The 21,627-nt window shown below is 38.7% G+C and overlaps 1 protein-coding gene across 1 annotated transcript; it reads left to right on the forward strand.

Moving 5' to 3' along the window:
* Nucleotides 1-3,463: 3,463 nt before the first annotated feature.
* Nucleotides 3,464-9,233, forward strand: LOC127438728 (trypsin-2-like). Its single transcript, XM_051694549.1, has 6 exons — nt 3,464-3,600; nt 4,402-4,552; nt 7,770-8,029; nt 8,408-8,547; nt 8,668-8,769; nt 9,097-9,233. Exons 1-6 carry the CDS (start codon nt 3,561-3,563, stop codon nt 9,148-9,150), a joined length of 747 nt encoding a protein of 248 aa, XP_051550509.1. The 5' UTR covers nt 3,464-3,560; the 3' UTR covers nt 9,151-9,233.
* Nucleotides 9,234-21,627: the final 12,394 nt, after the last annotated feature.

Raw genomic sequence — 21,627 nt, forward strand, 5'->3', positions numbered from 1 at the left:
CTCGTCACTTGTCTCTCATTATAGTGATAGTGGAGGAAGGCTTAAAAGGCATGCCGAAGCATCAGAGGGTGTGTTCACCAAGCACGACAGCCCGTATTCAGGGAGAGAAATAGTGTGTTTGTTTATGTTTATAGTGCTCCTCAGTTTGTCTTATTTCTTTGGTATCGAAGGTTACCGTCGATTGTGTACACAAGGCAGAAAGACAATAAAAAGTCTGACCTTGAACCTGCTTCGTTGTCTCCTGACTCCTCCCTTACCCCAAACTAAGAACTTGTTACAGTATGGTACATGCATTGTAAGAAACTTTTTTCCATCCTTTTTTTTTATTTTATTTTTTTACTTTTAAGTAATTACGTAAAGTAAAAGTATAAAATTATACAATTCACAACACATTTCATATTGACAATCAATTAAGTATATCTTTTTTCACATAAAAGCATGATGAAAGTGAACAATAAAAAAATAAATAAATAACAACATGGGGGTGAGTAACTAATGAGAGAATTTACATTTCTGGATGAAATATTCCTTTAACCAGCAAGATAAGAAATTAGTAGTGATTGGAGAATAATTATTAGTTATATTTTCAAAAAGTCCTTAGAAATGTTCTCACGGAAGATCAGATTACAGACTACAGTATGATTACAAGTTAGTATGTCACCTTTTTTATCCACAAAATTATTAATGACATTTACACAGGTTACTGAACTTAGTAATATTATTTCATAGATTTGAGACTGTTTAATGTCAATCAGAAATATGTTTTATAAATATATATACAGTATGTGCAAAAGTTTTAGGCACTTGTGAAAAATGTTGCATAGTGAGGATTTCTTCAGAAATAATGCTATAATTAGTTTTCATTTATCACTTAATGTCATACAAAGTCCAGTAAACATAAAAAAGTTAAATCAATATTTGGTGTGACCACCTTTGCCTTTAAAACAGCACCAATTCTCGAGACACCTGGACACAGTTTTTCTTGGTTGTTGGCAGATAGGATGTTCCAAGCTTCTTGGAGAATTCACCACAGTTCTTCTATCTGTTTAGACTGTCTCAGTTGCTTCTGTCTCTTCATGTAATCCCAGAATGACTCAATGATGTCGAGATATGAGAGAGGCTCTGTGGGGGCCATACCATCTGTTGTAGGGCTCAGTGTTCTTCTATTGAATTCTATTTGCAAAGGGAATGTTGAATTCTAAAATTGATATTTCCTACTCATACACTAAAAGCAGAATATATAAAATTACTGTTTGAAGACAAATGTTTTTGTGAAAAATATAAAGCACCTAAGACTTTTGCACAGTACTGTATATTGTTTTGATTTCTGTTATTGTTATTGATTTTTTTTATATCAGCCAATTTGCAAGTCCCCATTCATCTACAATTTAATGGTGAAGAATAAGAATTTGAATTGTGCCTAAATTTGCCGTTTTTATTGAGATGTTAGTGCTTTCACTGTTTGAGAAAATGCAGGATTTGTCCCTTTCGTTTAATCCTTTGATGCTGTGACGTTTCCCTGCTTCAAAACTTTAATGTTTTGATATTGTCATAGTTAGCATCATAAAACTTTGTTTGATTACAGGGTTCAGATTGAGTTTTCTCTTTGTTTTCATCAGAATTTCAATGTTGGCATTCATATTGACCTCATCAAGCTCAACAGTTCAACTCTATTATGTGAAAAAAAAAAAAAAAAAAACAGTAATCCATTTACTAATCCAAACTATTGCTCTACCAGAAAGACAGAATTTAAGCAGTTTATTATTAAAAAAAAAAAAAAAAAAAAAAATAAGTTATTTGGCATAAGCCCACATCCCACGGTCAATGGGAGAATCCTGAGCCATCAAAACCTGCCGGGAGGACGGCAGAGGCGAAGAGCCTACCTCCCGCAAAGGTCAGGGACTCAACTGGTGGTGGAGGGGTGGAGGAGGTTGCCAAGTAGGCACACTGTAGGCCGCAGGATGGTAGGCTGTTCAAGGATCTATAAAGTGAGAGGTGTGATATGATTGGTTAAACAAAATTATGAAAGGGAGAATGACCTGCGAGACCACTATGAGTCTTCCTAATAGAACAACTGCTATGCTTTAATTTCTTGGCACAAAGCACAAGAAAACTGACTGTAAATAATGTGTTGTGGTGCACTGATGATTGCTGGCTATTGTTGTTGCACATTTTTGCACTGCATTCAACCCCAAAACATTTAGAATGTAACAGCATTGAAAACACCATAGAACATGTAAATTCATTTTTATCCAGTTATAATGTGTGATTAATTACAAGACAAAATAAATCAAAATTGGGTGGTACTACCAGAATTTACTCAATTATCTATTCAAATTAAAACTTTGATGGAGTTAAATGTTAGCATTTTAAGGTTAGACTTATGGTTAGTAATGACAAATAACTGATGAAACTTAGCAAACTGGGAAATTATGCAGATTTGTTTATTTATTTGGTCACATCAATAAATAAACAGATAAATGAATAAATAGACCCAGGAAGTCATTTTCCATAAGATTTATGACTTCTAAAGGGGAATGGAATATTTTGTTGGAAGGAGGGAAAGAGTGATTTGTGTTTATGGTAACACTTTACAATTGGGTTCCATTTGTTAACATTAGTTAATGCATTCAGTATCATGAACTAACAATGAACAATCTTTTTAAACAGCAATTATTAATCTTGTTTAATGTTAATTGATTAAACACAATTGTTAATGTAGAAGGCAAGTTAAGAGTATAGCACTTTAATGGCCATGAGAGGAAATGGATATTAACGACACCATTTGATAGCGTCACTCTCCTTGCCGGTATTAGACACAGGTGCACGCTACCTGAGGACGCCATGCCGATACAGTTTTTTTAACAGGGAAAGTTTGGTTAAAGTCATTTTAATTTATTGAATGTGAAATACCATGGTATATCTTTTGTGCCTTATTTTATCTCTGATTATCATTTAACGGTTTTCTCCATTATACTCTCAAGTTAAGGATACAAACAGCACACAATCTCATATCATCACATTCATCGACAACTTCTGTCAACACTAAGAATCAACAGAATTGATTACACTAAGTAGGCCACCCCCTTGTTATAACTTGCACGCTTGGCTGATAGAATGGCAAAGAGAAGACAGTAGAACACCATAACAGTTAATGTTTAGTTCATGTTAGTTCATAAAGCATTAAATAATGTTAACACATACAGCTATATTTTTTAAAATGTATCAGTATATTCTGAACTTGTAAAACTGAGTGACTGAGATTAAGAAACACATGCATGTTTGCGGGAAACATAATACTGCTGTAGCTGTGAAATTGTTGAGTCACACTCAATGGGTCACAATGCCGGTAATTCTGATTGACTGATTCACTTACTAATAACTGATTCACGTGAAACACCACCACATGCATTTCTTCGAGATAACATCTCTTCCTAAAAATATTCCATGCTGATGTTTGATTGCGCACTGTCACAGTAATGTGATTTGAACCTCTTCTTAACTGTATAAATACAGGTAGATGTGTGAGGTGTTAGACTGAACAGGATCTTCAAGCAATCATGAAGACTTTGGTTTTACTTGTACTTCTTGGAGCTGCATGTGAGTATGAAAATCAGCAAAAACTGATAATTTGGACCTTAAACGTAGCAGTGGTTCTCAACTGGTGTATCATGACACAATAAAGGGGTCTGTTCTGAAATGTTTTTGTGCAGCAGGGAAATTCATTTTCATTTAGGAGATACTTTTATTTAAAAGAACTTGAGACCCATGACCTTTGGCATTGCTAATGCCATGCTCTACAAATTAAGTTACAATAACAGGAACAGCTAAATAAATAGGTTTAACCTTTAAAAAACAGAGGAGAAAACACTTGCCATATCTTGTGTTGTGGACATCAAAGGCTCTGTGCCCAATGGAACTCTATGATGTTTTGGTGCTGATTCATTTGTCACTTGGTAATATGTCTAATACTATTATAATAATTAGCCCAGTGTTTGTTTCATATGTTGGGTTGGTAAATCACACTTCTACTGTTGTTTATGCATTTAAAATATTATCCATTGTCCCTGTCATGTTGATGACTGTGCATTGAATTGGGCCTATGCAGTTTACTGTAATATTAGTCAATTCTGTTTAATTTAAAGGGAATTATTGTTACCTTTTGTTTGATAAACTATTTGGTGCAGTGTTGGGTTGGGTTGTAACTCGATGTCCAATGTAATGCCTGAAGTGAAACCAATTGAGAATCACAAGTCTGACCAGTTGAGACAAACAAGTTCTGTTTAACACCTAAAGATATGTACTAAAGGGACTACGTTAGTAAATAGCTGGCTGCATGTAGAGTGTCATAAGTTACAGAGACAGATAATGATGATAACAGACATAACTGAATGTTTGCAGTTGCTCAGACGGATGTCTGGATTGTTGGTGGAAATGAGTGTGAGCCGCATTCTAAGCCCTGGCAGGCGTTGGTGATTTCTAGTGTTGGTCGATGTGGTGGATCCCTGATCAATGAGAACTGGGTTGTGTCTGCTGCCCATTGCTACAAATCGTAAGTGACATTTATATTAAATAATACAGATCTTATTGTTAAAGCAACAGTGTGTAATTTCTGCAGCAATACAGGCAGAATTGCAGTCTGTTTACATTACAACATTGGCTCAACCAATGGCGTGAGTTTGAGGCGAGACTACCTGTTTGTCCAACAACGGAAGACGGGGGAAATATTTGTGGCCATGACCACACTAATCCGTTTAAGCTTGAATCCGTTTTCAGTTTTCTTCCAAGGTATGCGGTTATGAAGAGAATAAAATGTAAAAATTCACTATAAAGTTTTCGGTGGATGAAAGACGTGGTGAAAGTAGTGCTTTTTCAAACGAAAACTTATAAATGTGGACATGGCCTGAAACTTGCTTGAAATTCATTGTTTTTTCTAGAAATAACACTGCAGTTTTTAGTCTGTAATTAACTCAATATTTGTTAAGCAATATCACATGAACAAGAGTGTTGTTGTTTTGAATATTATGCTGAAATTCAGAACAAAAGCATGATTGAGAGTATGATAGTTTTTATAAAACAGTTCAACCAATAAATAGTAGCCTAATATTGAATAACTTACGTTTCAGACAAAACGAATCAGTGTTTTTGATCTAATACTTGAAATGGATGAATGAGGCTCGTTTACTTCCATTGTTTTGATCATAAATGACTATGCATTTAACAAATCACTTGAGTCTATGATTCAGTGACTTAAAATATGCTCATTTGTCACCACCTACTTGTGTAAAGATGTAATCTGCAGCTACCACCCCCTGGAATTTGCTAGTTCGAATCCCAGGGAGTGCTGAGTGACTCCAGCCAGATCTCCTAAGCAACCAAATTGGCCCGGTTGCTAGGAAGGGTTTAGTCACATGGGGTAACCTCCTCGTGGTTGCTATATTGTGGTTCGTTCTCGGTGGGGCGCGTGGTGAGTTGAGTGCGGATGCCGCGGTGGATGGCGTGAAGCCTTCACACGCGCTATGTCTTCGTGGCAACACGCTCAACAAGCCACATGATAAGATGCGCGGGTTGATGGTCTCAGACGCGGAGGCAACTGAGATTCATCCTCCACCACCCGGATTGAGGCGAATCACTACACGACCACGAGGATTTAAAAGCGCACTGGGAATTGGGCAATCCAAATTGGGTGAAGAAAAGAAAAAGTCATCTGCAGCAAACGAATCAGTAACAGAAATCAAAATGAACAATTCATCAGAAACCACTCTTTCCACTCATACAGAGTCATACATACAGTGGTGTAAAAAAGTGTTTGCCCCCTTCCTGATTTCTTATTTTTTTGCATGTTTGTCACACTTAAATGTTTCAGATCATCAAGCAAGTTTAAATATTAGTCAAAGGTAACACAAGTAAACACAAAATGCAGTTTTTAAATGAAGGTTGTTATTATTAAGGGAAAACAAAATCCAAACCTACATGGCCCTGTGTGAAAAAGTGTTTGCCCCACCTGTTAAAACATAACTTAACTGTGGTTTATCACACCTGAGTTCAATTTCTCTAGCCACACCCAGGCCTGATTACTGCCACACCTGTTCTCAATCAAGAAATCACTTAAATAGGACCTGCCTGACAAAGTGAAGTAGACCAAAAGATCTTCAAAAGCTAGACATCATGCCGAGATCCAAAGAAATTCAGGAACAAATGAGAAAGAAAGTAATTGAGATCTATCAGTCTGGAAAAGGTTATAAAGCCATTTCTAAAGCTTTGGGACTCCAGAGAACCACAGTGAGAGCCATTATCCACAAATGGCGAAAACATGGAACAGTGGTGAACCTTCCCAGGAGTGGCCGGCCGACCAAAATTACCCCAAGAGCGCAGCGACGACTCATCCAAGAGGTCACAAAAGACCCCTCAACAACATCCAAAGAACTGCAGGCCTCACTTGCCTCAGTTAAGGTCAGTGTTCATGACTCCACCATAAGAAAGAGACTGGGCAAAAATGGCCTGCATGGCAGAGTTCCAAGACGAAAACCACTGCTGAGCAAAAAGAACATTAAGGCTCATCTCATTTTTGCCAGAAAACATCTTGATGATCCCCAAGACTTTTGGGAAAATACTCTGTGGACTGACGAGACAAAAGTTGAACTTTTTGGAAGGTGTGTGTCCCATTACATCTGGCGTAAATGTAACACCGCATTTCAGAAAAAGAACATCATACCAACAGTAAAATATGGTGGTGGTAGTGTGATGGTCTGGGGCTGTTTTGCTGCTTCAGGACCTGGAAGACTTGCTGTGATAAATTGAACCATGAATTCTGCTGTCTACCAAAAAATCCTGAAGAAGAATGTCCGGCCATCTGTTCGTGACCTCAAGCTGAAGCGAACTTGGATTCTGCAGCAGGACAATGATCCAAAACACACCAGCAAGTCCACCTCTGAATGGCTGAAGAAAAACAAAATGAAGACTTTGGAGTGGCCTAGTCAAAGTCCTGACCTGAATCCTATTGAGATGCTGTGGCATGACCTTAAAAAGGCAGTTCATGCTCGAAAACCCTCCAATGTGTCTGAATTACAACAATTTTGCAAAGATGAGTGGGCCAAAATTCCTCCACAGAGCTGTAAAAGACTTATTGCAAGTTATCGCAAAAGCTTGATTGCAGTTGTTGCTGCTAAGGGTGGCCCAACCAGTTATTGGGTTTAGGGGGCAATCACTTTTTCACACAGGGCCATGTAGGTTTGGATTTTGTTTTCCCTTAATAATAACAACCTTCATTTAAAAACTGCATTTTGTGTTTACTTGTGTTATCTTTGACTAATATTTAAACTTGTTTGATGATCTGAAACATTTAAGTGTGACAAACATGCAAAAAAATAAGAAATCAGGAAGGGGGCAAACACTTTTTCACACCACTGTATATTAAATTGTCCCAGTGCTCTTATACAACATATCAGCATTTATTTAATGCCACTTGGCCAAAGTTACAAAAAAAGGTCATCCACTCCAAATTATTAATTACTTACCTAAATTGTAATCAGATTACTTTACTGATTACATAATCTAAAAAAGTAATCACATTATGAATAACTTTGCTTTAAGTTACTTCCTACACTTTTCCTTGCAACAGATTTAAATAATGTCCATATTTCATTGTCGCATGCAAGTCATAGTCTCAACACCACAAGTATCTTCCTTACAATGACTTGTTATGGGATGCATATCAAAACCCAATTAATTAACTAATTATTTCTATATCACATCTCTCTCTCTTACAGAGGCGTTAGCGGTATAGAAGTGCGTCTGGGTGAGCACAACATTGCGGTTGATGAGGGTACCGAGCAGACCATTCTCTCTGAACATGTCATCCCTCACCCAAAGTATAGCCCTCACATTCTTGACAATGACATCATGCTGATTAAGCTGAGCAAACCCGCTACCCTCAATGAGTATGTTCAGCCTGTGGATCTGCCCACATGCTGTCCTCCTGCTGGTACCAGGTGCAATGTCTCTGGCTGGGGATTGACCAATATCAGCAGTGAGTACATCTTCTTAATTAGAGGCCAAGTGCATTACAGGCACCTATTCTACAAAACAGTAACTACTGTATGCCATCACTAAATCTAAGAAAAATGACTTCAAACTTACTTGGTTTTAGGGTGGATTTTGTATTTACTGCAATTTTCACACCTGAGCCAAACCCATCTGTCACAGGACAGATCATGAGACACATTTTCAGACACAATTTTCAGCTCAGATTTGACACAACATAGTTGTCAGTTACTGCATTATAGCCCTGTTTCAAGATACATTATCTTACTTCTCAGTTAAAATGCGTGTATTAAGTTACAACCAAGTCAATTCTAATAATACACGTAATTTTCTCCTAAATCTCATTGTCTGTTCACTGCCATAGCTGGTGATGTTCCTGATAAGCTGCAGTGTTTGGAGGTTCCCACTGTCTCTGATAGTGACTGTAACAACTCCTACCCAGGCTTTATCACGGAATCAATGTTCTGTGCTGGATATCTGGAGGGAGGAAAGGATTCTTGCCAAGTAATGCATGACACATCTCACTGCATTTAATAAAAGACATTCACTGGATTGCTTTCGTCTCCAAATGTGGTCTTAACTAATTAATTTAGTGAAGAATTTCTTCCTTCTTGTCTCTCTCAGGGTGACTCTGGCGGTGGACTGGTGTGCAATGGTGTACTACAAGGTATTGTGTCGGCAGGTGGCATTTGTGCCGTGAAAAATCAGCCTGGTATTTATACCAAGGTATGATGAATAATTTCTCCCTCAGGAAGTATTTATTTATTACAGGATATTTCTGCCTTTGCCTAAAGAAAGCTCATGTCATACAGAGTTTAAAATCAGGAGAGAGGAAATTTAAGACAGACATGCCAATGCCATAAATTGTCAAATGCCAAAAATGTATTACATTAAAATCATTAATATAAAATGCTTCATAAGGTGAAGTTAGAAAATAATATTATTTATAATCTGAGTAAATAATTTAGATCAGGTTCAGCAGCCAAAAATATTGGGAACCCTGATATTCACAATATAACACTCTGTATAATATTTCTCTTTTGTCTCCACTAGGTCTGCATATTCAACACCTGGATCACTGAGACTATAAACAAATACCAAAACTGATTCCAACTTTATACTTCCAACAAGGTCCTTTTAAATGTATTGGCAATGGATTCTATGTGCATAATAAAATAACTGAAGCATTGTGTGAATGAGTCTTCACTTGGGCAATTATAAACAAATTACAGTTATACACACACTATTTATTTGATTAGAACAATACTGCAAATAATTCTCCAAAATATCTTGTGGGGCTGAGCTCTCAGGACACTGACCATGAACTGCTAATTTAAGTGTGCTGTACCTTATTGTCAGCAGGGGTGGTCTAGCCATAGTTAGCAAGAAGTACTGATATGAGTTTCAAAGTCCTAATTTTAAAACAATTGAATACATTTAATGAACAACCCTTTAACTCCTGAATAAGAGTGTATGAGATTAACTTTGAAAATGTAGCCACCCTCTGTATCATCATTCTTAAACCTTCAGGGAACATAAAGGTTTACCGATAAAAACATACACTATATTGCCAAAAGTATTCGCTCATCTGCCTTTAGACGCATATGAACTTAAGTGACATCCCATTCTTAATCCATAGGGTTTAAAATGACGTCGGCCCACCCTTTGCAGCTATAACAGCTTCAACTCTTCTGGGAAGGCTTTCCACAAGGTTTAGGAGTGTGTTTATGGGAATTTTTGACCATTCTTCCAGAAGTGCATTTGTGAGGTCAGACACTGATGTTGGACGAGAAGGCCTGGCTCGCAGTCTTCGCTCTAATTCATCCCAAAGGTGCTCTATCGAGTTGAGGTCAGGACTCTGTGCAGGCCAGTCAAGTTCTTCCACACCAAACTCGCTCATCCATGTCTTTATGGACCTTGCTTTGTGCACTGGTGCGCAGTCATGTTGGAACAGGAAGGGGCCATCCCCAAACTGTTCCCACAAAGTTGGGAGCATGGAATTGTCCAAAATCTCTTGGTATGCTGAAACATTCAGAGTTCCTTTCACTGGAACTAAGGGGCCAAGCCCAGCTCCTGAAAAACAACCCCACACCATAATCCCCCCTCCACCAAACTTCACAGTTGGCACAATGCAGTCAGACAAGTACCGTTCTCCTGGCAACCGCCAAACCCAGACTCGTCCATCAGATTGCCAGATGGAGAAGCGTGATTCGTCACTCCAGAGAACACGTCTCCACTGCTCTAGAGTCCAGTGGCGGCGTGCTTTACACCACTGCATCCGACGCTTTGCATTGCACTTGGTGATGTATGGCTTGGATGCAGCTGCTCGGCCATGGAAACCCATTCCATGAAGCTCTCTATGCACTGTTCTTGAGCTAATCTGAAGGCCACATGAACTTTGGAGGTCTGTAGCGATTGACTCTGCAGAAAGTTGGCGACCTCTGTGCACTATGCGCCTCAGCATCCGCTGACCCCGCTCTGTCATTTTACGTGGCCTGTCATTGCTGTCATTCCCAATCACTTCCACTTTGTTATAATACCACTGACTGTTGATTGTGGAATATTTAGTAGCGAGGAAATTTCATGACTGGACTTGTTGCACAGGTGGCATCCTATCACAGTACCACGCTGGAATTCACTGAGCTCCTGAGAGCGGCCCATTCTTTCACAAATGTTTGTAGAAGCAGTCTGCATGCCTAGGTGCTTCATTTTATACAACTGTGGCCATGGAAGTGATTGGAACACCTGAATTCAATTATTTGGATGGGTGAGTGAATACTTTTGGCAATATAGTGTAGCAATCATGAACTCGTGTACATAATTGTGTCTTTTGTAGAGTAAAATATCTGAGCCTGAGTTTCAGTGCCTCACCACCAGAGTTCATTGATTTTTATCCATCCATTCATTTTCTTTAGCTTTTTATCCTATGTAGGGTCGCAGGGAGTGCTGGAGCCTATCCCAGCATATCTCAGGCTGAAGGCGGAGCAAAAACACACACGCAGACAAACACATTTACACTCACACTTACAGGGAATTTAGAGTCTTTAATTCCCTTTTTGGATGTATTAAGACTGTGGGGGAAACCAGAGCATTTTTCAGTGAAAATCTTACAGATACTGTACTACATTACTATTGCTATTTGATGACTGTCATACCTGTGGTCTTGAATGCATTACTGCAGCTATCAGCTTCTAAAGTACTGTCTGTGGAGACAGATGAAAGCGGCAAAGCTGACAGTAAGACTCAGATCAACCTATATACCAAAACTGATTTCCTTAGACAAACTAGAACCAATGTTATTATTTCATGATTTCAAATGAAAGAAGAAAGATGCAAAGCACAATATAAGCACTGTAAAACCCACAGTACAAATATGGTGGTTTCTGTGGTGAGGTGCTGTTTCCCTACAGTGTAAGACTGCATTGAATTGTATAGTCAGTAACTGGTAATAATAAAAAATAAATAAAAAAATTTAAATCAATTAATCAATGGTTTCAGCCTTTGGGATGCATGACAGATTTGCTGCTGTTAAGGAAAAATAACCATGTATACACATGTTTTTGTGCGTTCCTCACCCCACATTTGGTTGGCAATCGTTATTTTAAACCCTGTTTTTATGTAATTGTACAAGTTTAAATATAAATAACAAATTTTAATAAATCTAAAATAAGTGTTCCTCTTTTTTATAAGTTATCAAAGGGTCAGTGTTACTTAGTAAAGAAATGGTTTGCCCAAAAATGAAAAAGCTCCTTTTGTGTTACACGGTAGAAAAAATGTGATACGTTTGGGGGAGGGTTTTGCCTCCTCCGAGATGGCTGTGCTATAAGGTAGCTCCTGGGCACTTTGAAGGCTAACTCGTTGTATAAAAGAACCAATCATCCCAAAATCATGATATAAATTTAGTAACCATTTGTTGTAACAAAAAGGATGAGTCATGGCAAACGTTATAAAGCGCTAACTAGTTCACAGTCTTTAGAAACCCACCTAGCCTCATAGAATGAATGTTAATATAACTATATTTTTGCAAACTGAATTTTATGTGCCACATTCTATGTTTCGTCTCAGTTTCCTGGTGAAATTAACACGAGGTGCTACAACAACTGTGTGTTTTATTCACTTTCACAAAAATCATGAGTACAATGGCTGATTATGACTTTATAAACACTCATTTTTAGGACACTATCGGATAGGTTTAGGTTATTTTTTGCACTATTACTCATACACTGCTATGTGATGATATCGAAACACTTTTACTATAACGCATCATTTGGAAAAACTATGCATTTTAACATTGGTTTTACAGACTCACCTACATTTACACACTTATTCCAACTGATTAGCTTGTGCGGGAGCTCACCTGATAGTGTGTTGGATGTTGGACTTGGAAGAATGGGGCTTGAGCCCAGCCAAGCACGCAAGCTGGCGCGTGAGATGAAAGTTTAATATAAATGACACTAAATGACGTGGTTGCTTCAGAAAATGTGCATTTCATGTCACATTTGCTTTTAGGACACTAACAGATAGGTTTAGGTGTTGGTTTTGGGTAAGGATGTCTATTTTGTTCACCTATTATTTGTTTTTAAGACATTATCACTTAAGTTTAGGTGTTGGTTTATGGACATAGCCTCGTTCTTGTATTTTATTATTCCAAAAAATTCTGTAAATGACCATAACATTGGCTTAGGTGTTGATTCTGTGAGAGAAGGACAGTATGGAAGAGGACATCCTACTTTGAAAGGTAACACCCACTGTTGTTGAGTGACGTGCTCCTAGCCTTAACCCTGAAAATGAAAATACATGCAGCTCATGCATAAATGAAAAATCAACTCAAAGTGAAATGTAAAAATGTAAATGGATGCAAACTATTGCTTAAAAAAATAAAGGCACATTTATTGATTTATTTAGTGATTTAACAATTAATTTAATAATTGTATAGTTTAACAATTTCATTATGTATTTTTTTTTGGGGGGGGGGGGGGGATTTTTCCCCTTTTTCTCCCAATTTGGAATGCCCAATTCCCAATGCGCTCTAAGTCCTCGTGGTGGCGTAGTGATTCGCTTCAGTCCGGGTGGCGGAGGACGAATCCCAGTTGCCTCCGCGTCTGAGACAATCAACCCGCGCATCTTATCACGTGGCTTGTTGAACGCGTTGCCACGGAGACATAGCGCATGTGGAGGCTTCACACCATCCACCGCGGCAACCACGCTCAATTCACCATGCGCCCCACCGAGAACAAACCACATTATAGCGACCATGAGGAGGTTACCCCATGTGACTCTACCCTCCCTAGCAACCGGGCCAATTTGGTTGCTTAGGAGACCTGGCTGGAGTCACTCAGCACGCCCTGGGATTCGAACTAGCGAACCAGCGTATTTTACCACTGAGCTACCCAGGCCCCATTTCATTATGTATTTAAATGTTTCAATAATAATTGAACATTTAATTTTGAGTAATTTGGCCCTCCAAAAGAAAGTTGGCTTTTTTGTGGTGTAACCTAATGTAGTTAATTCAGTTATGTTGGAGTCATGTGACGCTATGCGAGGGGAAGCAGCCTAGTGGCGAGCTCCGCTACACTTTGCTACAATTATCCTTTCAATCAATATTACTCAGTGAGAACTGATTTGGTTTTGATTTTTAAATTGCACTGGGAATGTAGAATGTTGAAGAATTCTAAATCGTCAGCCTGTGGGAACATTAAAAAGCTCTCAACAGCAAGATGGTGGGGTCCAGTTGGGAATGACAGCGCACCTCAGGATGTAGGTCAAGATATTGCAAAAATGTATGCAGCTCTAATGAAAATATGTCGAGTGACCACATCTATGGAGGCGCAACGTTTCACCAAGAATGGATGAGGTTGAAAAGTAAATCGAGTCACTGGAAGCAGCCGGAAAAGAGCTGCAGACTTACCCGCCGGACACCAAAATTGACATGGATCAGGTGTGGGAAAAATGGAAAATCGATGCAGACATAATAATGTTTGTTTCATTGGAATCCACGAGGGAAAGGAAGGTCAAGGTATGGTCAAGTTTCTGGATGGCCTTATTTGTTCGACACAGTGGGCCTTCATCTCAAAATAGAGAACACGCACAGAGCTCTTGGTCGGCTTCCAGAGGTGGGTGGAAGACACCAATCCATTCTGGCAAGATTCTTGCAGTCGGCAGACAGAGACTTTTTTTACGTGCAGAGAGTAATAAAGGCAAATTTTGCTGGGAGAATTACAACATTATGGTTTTCCGGACTTTGCCAGTGCAACACAAGCAAAATGGGAGAGATTCAAAGAGTGTAAAAAGTTACTTCAAGCACAGGATGTGAGCTTTGCATTGCTTTACTCGGCTAAGCTGAGAATTGATGCCAAGGATGGACGTAAGACTTTCATGTGTCTACGACAAGCTATGGCCTTCATTAAATCAACGGAGTGAGTGGGTAACTCTGCCCGCACGGAATCAACAATATAGACTACACATCGTACATTTTGCTGATGCAGTCTGAGAGGGTTTGCTATTCGGTTGGTTGCCCACTGTTGTTTACTGGGGCCTATTTCATTGAAAACTTCTATGTGTAGTTTGATGGTATGGTTAATGTTAAAAAAGAAGGGGAAAATAAAACACCAGACTGAAGTAATCTTGTAGCAATAGTGTCATGGAAAATCTTGTTAGTGTGCATGGACCGTCAGATTTCTGGAGGATGGATGGCAGTTGAGACTGTTATGCGTAAGGTTGAAGCACATCTTTTTTTTGTTCTGTGGGTTATTAAGGATTTTATGACTACATCAATGTTGGATCGTGGTCTATATAATTTAGCCTTGGGTACACAATTTTTCTTTGCATGTCATTGTGTCACTTTATAATAGGTAAAATGTTTCTCTCCACGTGGAATGTTAATTGGCTGGGGAACCCTATAAAAAGAAGGAAGGCTGTATCTTTTCTTAAGTGTAAGAAATATGATATAGTGTTCCTTCAAGAAACGCACCTTTCTTCACAGGAAGTTGAAAAACTTGGTAGTGCATGGGGTGGGCATATGTTTTGTAGTGCTGGTTCGAGAAAGAGCAGGGGAGTCATCACACTGATAAGCAAGCATTTACAACTTAAATATCTCAAACAGATTTAAGAAAATTTAGGAAGAGTCATTGTTTTGGCTGAAATAAAGGGGACAAATCTTATTTTGGCTAATATTTATGTATATTATTGTAACACTTCTCAGTGGAAGGAGGAGGCGAGAAGCAGATTTCCTGGTTCAGGTAGGCGTTTTTTTTTATTTTCCTCAGTGCAGCACAAACACACTCTCAGGGCTTTACGTTCTTGGAGAACACAGTCTCAAAACATCCACAAACTAGCTTACAAAATAAACTCTCAAATTTGTAATCATAAAAACTTCTGGCTTCATAGTCCGTGCCCAGGCTCTCTCTCTCCTCTAACTGCTGTGTGGCTCTATTTATGCTGCTCTCCCCGTGCTCACTGAAATTAGAGACAGGTGTTAGACATAATTTAACTCAGGTGTAAGCGCCCTTACCGCTTTCTCTCTCTCCGGAGAGATGCTTGACCACGCCCCCACTGCCACAATTATATTAATAGTAATATGTACTGATGATCAGACCTTTTTTTATATATCTTGATGTAAAGTTACAAGCAGCTGAGATCCTCCATGATATGGTTTTGGGTGGAGACTTCAATCTGTTAATGGATCCGGTCCTTGATCATAGTGATGCAAAAGTGTAAACTCTTTAGGGCAACGTTGACACTTCAGAGGATGTGTAGAAATCTTGGTCTTACAGACATTTGGAGACTTCTGAATCCATCTGGGAGGGATCTTTTCATCAGTTCACAAGATTTACTCAAGAATAGATTTTTTTATTTTTTATACCCAAGTCATTTACCACTGATTGCTCAATTGGGAACATTTTAGTTTCAGATCATGTTTGGTGTGTTTAGAGATGTTGCCGCATATAGAGAAAAGAAAATCATATAGATGGCACGTTAATACATCCCTTCTATAAGACCCAGCATTTCAACAAATGTTAAAGACTGAAGTTATTGTTTATGTAGAAACCAATTGGTCCTCAGTGGGTGTGGCATGGGAGGCACTTAAGGCAGTTCTGAGGGGGCAGATCATACAATATGCCTCACTCATTTAAAAGATCAAAGCACAAGAATTCATGGAATTGGAAAAGAATATTAAGTGCTGAAACAGAGCTAAAGCACTGAAGGTAATCCAAGGGGCTTAGAGAGTTGACTCAGCTAAACATAGGTACAGTACTATTTTGTCACAGAAGGTGGAGTTTCAGTTATTCAAGGCAAGACATACTTTGTGTCGGGGGACAAAGCAGGGAAACTCTGTCCTGATACATAAAACAGAGAGAGTTTTTGTCCATCATTCCTTCAGTGAAGTCTACTGGAGGCAATATATTGACTTCTGCCACAGATATTAATAAGGCCTTTAAAGAATTCTATTTTGATCTTTATAGTTCCACGTCTTCATCTACTGATAAGGATATTAGCAGCTTCGTAGAGCCATTAAATCTTCCTAAATTGATGAATGATCAAAAAGACTTGACTCTGATATTACTTTGGAGGAGCTTTTAGAAGTAATTAAAGCCTTGCCAACAGGTAAGGTACTGGGACCAGATGGTTTTGCCACATAATTTTTTAGATCTTATATCACAGAATTGGCTCCACTTATGTTAGAAGTTTACACAGAGTCATTAAAGGTGAACTACCACCAACCATGACACAAGCCCTGATCAGTCTCATTCTTAAAAAAAGATAAAGACCCAAATGAACGTAAAAGTTATCGTACGTCATCGTTATTTCCCTGACTGAGTTAGATGTAAAAATATTGTCTAATTGATTCTCGCTAATCAATTAAACATAGTAATTACATCTCTTATACATATATATCAAGTGGGTTTATTCATGGTCGTAGTTCTTCTGATAATATTAGATGTTTTATAAATATTATGTGGTCAGTAGCGAATGATCAGACCTCGATCGATAAGATTTATTGTATCCCCAAATTCAATTATCTATTGCAGTCTCTCCCTCTAGAAGTACCTCTTTCTTATTTTAAACAATCTGATGGAATATATAAGTCTTTTATTTGGAATGGTAAACAACCTCAGTTGCATTTCAGTAAGTTACATGGACCAACTGACTAAGGAGGTTTAGGCCGCCCCAAAATTTTGTTTTATTACTACGCTTTTAATCTTAGACACCTGGCCCATTGGTCTCTTCCACCAGAGAGAGCCCCTCCCTGGTACAACATTGAAAAGCAGTCCTTGCCCCAATCTCACCATTGCAAAGTCTTTCTATTAAATTGCCTAGAGATGTAAAAATGCATCCTATTATTTCACATTTACATTCAGTATGGAAAAAGATTTCTCATATGTTCAGTTCTGATACTTACCTAAATGTTTCCTCAAGTATATGGCCAAATTATGTATTAACAAGTCCCCCTTTTGCTGGAAAGAATGGATCGAGAAGGATGTTGTTACACTTGGTGACCTTTATGAAAATGGAGCTTTGAGATCATTTTAAAATATAACGCAGCAATTTGGGATTTCTAGGTCTCAATTTTTCAAGTATTTACAGCTGCGCCATTTACTTTGTACTGTTTAGCTCTTAAGAGGTTATTGGAAAGATATTTGAACTTGGTATTGGAGGATGGCGAGTGGGAAAGAATTTGAAAAATTATAAAACTATGTCTAGCGGTGCAATGGTACGCCTTATTCAGTTTAAGATTTTGCATAGTTTCTACTGGACTCCCTCTAAATTGTTTAGGCTTGGCTTAAAAAGACACACCTACCTGCTGGCGATGTCAGTTGGAGGATGGAGACATAGACCATGCTCTGTGGTTCTGCACTATGATTAAAATTTTTTGGGTAAGAAACCAAAATTTTATCTGTGAGGCTCTAGATACTCAACTTTCATTCTGTCCCAGACTATGTATATTGGGTGATGGGGCAGTTATTACAGTAGGTGACAAATACACGAAAAGCTGGGTCCAAACTAGTGTAATGTAGACTGATGTCACTGCCCTTGTCACTGGACTTCCTGTTCCTGATGATACGCGGCACGAGTGTTTGTAGCCTGCTTAGCATTGCTTAATCTTATTCTCATACATTCATCATGCATCATTTTATCCTTTGTTATTTTACCGCGTTTCGGGTTTTTCTGCTTTTCTACCATTTCATCTGTGTATATTTTACCTGTTGCTGCTGGCGCCTAGCTTGAGTCTGTGTTTGTAGCCTGCTAGCTTTAGCATCAATTAGTGCATTTTAAAGTGTGCACCCATTTTTCTCCTCTGTGTTACACGGATTATTGCATCGATCACAAAGCACCGCTTATCAAGAACAACCATAACAACAAACAATTGCGTGAGGGATTCACATCGATCTAAAACGCTCACCGCTCAGAACCACCAAAAACAATCAATTGCGGTAAGTCATGGCATCCGCTCATGTTATTTCTTCCTGCATTGCATGTCACATGTTTACAATATCTTCTTCTGTCAGCAGTGAGGGATTCACATGTGATAAATGTAAGGAATTAGTCAGGCTGACAAAGAAGGTTAATGAGTTGGAGACACGCCTCCGAACGCTAGTGGAGGTCAGTGAGAAAGAGAAGCCAGTAGATACTGTTTCGGATGTGGGTAGAACAGTGAGCAACACACACTCTTTGGTTCCGTATCTAGACCCCCCGCAGCAGGGCGTTTGGGTGACATTTCAGCGGCATACTCAGAAAAGCGACACCACTCTTCCATTCCTATTAGGGTTTCCAACCGATTCTCCACACTCAGTGATGCACCCACTGAGAATCATGTTGAAAAAGCCCTAATAATTGGTGATTCTATTGTAAGGAACGTGGAAATTGAGACTCCAACCATTATTGTTAAATGCATTTCGGGTGCCAGAGCATCTGACATCAGATCAAATTTACAAGTGCTGGCTAATGCTAAATGTAGATTTTCTAAAATGTTATTTATGTCGGCACTAATGATGTCTGGCTTCGCAAGTCGGAGATCACTAGAGATAATGTTATAGAGGTGTGCGAACTTGCAAAAATTATGTCAGACACTGTAATATGCTCTGGCCCCCTCCCTTTTGTCATAGTGACGAGGTTTATAGTAGATCAGTGTCACTGAATGGCTGGATGTCTGAGTGGTGTCTGGAGAATAGCATAGGATTTATAGACAATTGGAAGAGTTTTTGGGGTAGAACTGACCTGCTAAAGAGAGACGGACTCAATCCCTCCAGGGAAGGTGCCATTCTCCTCTCTAGTAATTTGGCTCATAGTCTTAATAATGATAGTATTTGACTAACTGGGGCCCAGGTCATGAAGCAGACAAACTGATTAATCCAAACATCAGCTAGCTGCCTTGAGACGTCACACAGGTCACATAAACTACAACACATACAGACTGTATTACCTAGATATCACAGAGGCTGTGTCTATTCCCCAAACTACCAAACACAAAACTCTCAATAAATCATTTAGAAAAAATTTGATTAAAAAGGTCAAACTTGAACAAAACAAAAAAATTAAAGATAAACATCAAATGAAGGTGGGGCTACTAAACATTAGATCTCTTTCTACCATAGCACTAATTGTAAATGAAATTACAGATCATAGATTGGATGCACTCTGTTTGACTGAAACCTGGCTTAAACCAGATGAATATATTAGTTTAAATGAATCTACTCCCTCAGGTTATTGTTATAAACATGAGCCTCGTCTGAAGGGTCGAGAAGGTGGAGTTGCTATTAGTATCATCGCTAATAATGCTTAGCCTGACTATAATAAATAAAAAAATTTAAAAATTGTCTTTTGCCCTTGCTACAGTATATAGATCACCTGGGCCTTATTCTGATTTCCTTGGTGAATTTGCTAATTTTTTATCCGATCTTGTAGTCACTGTAGATAGAGCTTTAATTGTTGGTGACTTCAGTCACATAGATAATGAAAATGACACACTGAGATAAGCATTTATCGATATTCTCAACTCTCTCAGAGTCAGACAAAATGTGACAGGACTCATCACCATAATCATATGCTAATTTAAATCTGTCACATGGAGTTGATATTGAAACTATAGAAATTCTAATCAGAGAGCGATGACATCTCAGATCATTACCTCGTCTCTTGTTTGCTGCGATCAGCTAATGTTACTCATTCTACACCACACTATCATTCAGGTAGAAATATTCTTTGGACCACTAAAGATAGCTTAACTAATAATCTTCCAGATCTACCGTATCTTATACACTCAAACCCCCAAGCCTAGAAGAACTTGATGAAATAACAGAAAATATAAATACATTCTCTAACACTCTTGATAGTGTTGCCCCCCTTCGATTAAAGAAAAAAGCCCTGCACCATGGTACAATGATCACACTCATGCTCTCAAGAGAGCAGTTCAGAAAATGGAGCATAAATGGAAGAATACAAAATTAGAGGTATTTCACAGTGCATGGAAGGATAGTGTCTGTAGCTACAGACAGGCACTAAAAGCTGCCAGGTCAGCATAATTTATCAAACTCAGAAAATAACCACAACAATCCTAGGTGTTTCAGTACTGTGGCTAAATTGGTTAGGAGTAAAGCCTCAACTGAACCAGATATTCTGTTGCAGCACAAGAGTAATGACTTCATGAATTTCTTTACTGATAAAATTGAAATCAGAAATAAAATTGGAATTATGCAATCGGTCACAGTACCTCTCATAATTTCTCACGTGCAAGTTCAATCCTTTGCTGTCATAGGTCATGAAGAGCTCACAAAACTTATTGAAACATCAAAAGCCACAACATGTTATATCCAATACCAACTAAGCTCTTAAAAGAGGTATTCCCTGTAATCTTAGAACCTCTTCTTAATATTATTTACTCCTCGCTATCCTTAGGACATGTCCTAAGTTATCAAACCGCTTAAGCCACAACTTTATCCAGTACAACTGACTAATTATAGACCGATTTCAAATCTCCCATTTCTAAGGAGTAGTTGCTGAGATGAGATGGGAGACATAGGATCTATTTTCAGGCTTTTTATGAAAATCAACCAACAAACAAGAACTGGCAAAGAGGGAACAAAACTAGAACACACACACACACACACACACACACACACACACACTAATAAGGGACACACTAAACAGGTGAGAACAATAGGGAACAAGGAACACCTGGGGAAACAATCAGGGTAAACCAGTCATAAAACTACAAAAGGACTACAAAACTAACACAGGAAACAGGAACTAAACAATTAACATAAGTCTAGGCACAAACAGGGCATACATGACAGAACCCCCCTTTAAGGAGCGGATTCCAGACGCTCCACAATAAAAAATAAAAATAAAAAAAAATAAAAAAAAGATTGTCCATGGGGTGTGGGGAGAAGGGGGAAAACAGGCAGTTCAAGGGGGCACAAGGGGAGCAGAGGAACAAGGCAAAATAGAAGACCAGAGTGGTGCTAGAGGAATAGACCAAAGTGGAGCTTGCAGAGCAGGAGACTTGGGCGTAGCCAGCAGAGCTAGATACCAAGGAGGAGCCGGAGGGATGGAGAACCAGGGCGATGCTGCAGGCTCAGAGGACCA

The sequence above is a fragment of the Myxocyprinus asiaticus genome, chromosome 50 (genome assembly GCF_019703515.2).
Source record: "Myxocyprinus asiaticus isolate MX2 ecotype Aquarium Trade chromosome 50, UBuf_Myxa_2, whole genome shotgun sequence".
Taxonomy (NCBI): domain Eukaryota; kingdom Metazoa; phylum Chordata; class Actinopteri; order Cypriniformes; family Catostomidae; genus Myxocyprinus; species Myxocyprinus asiaticus.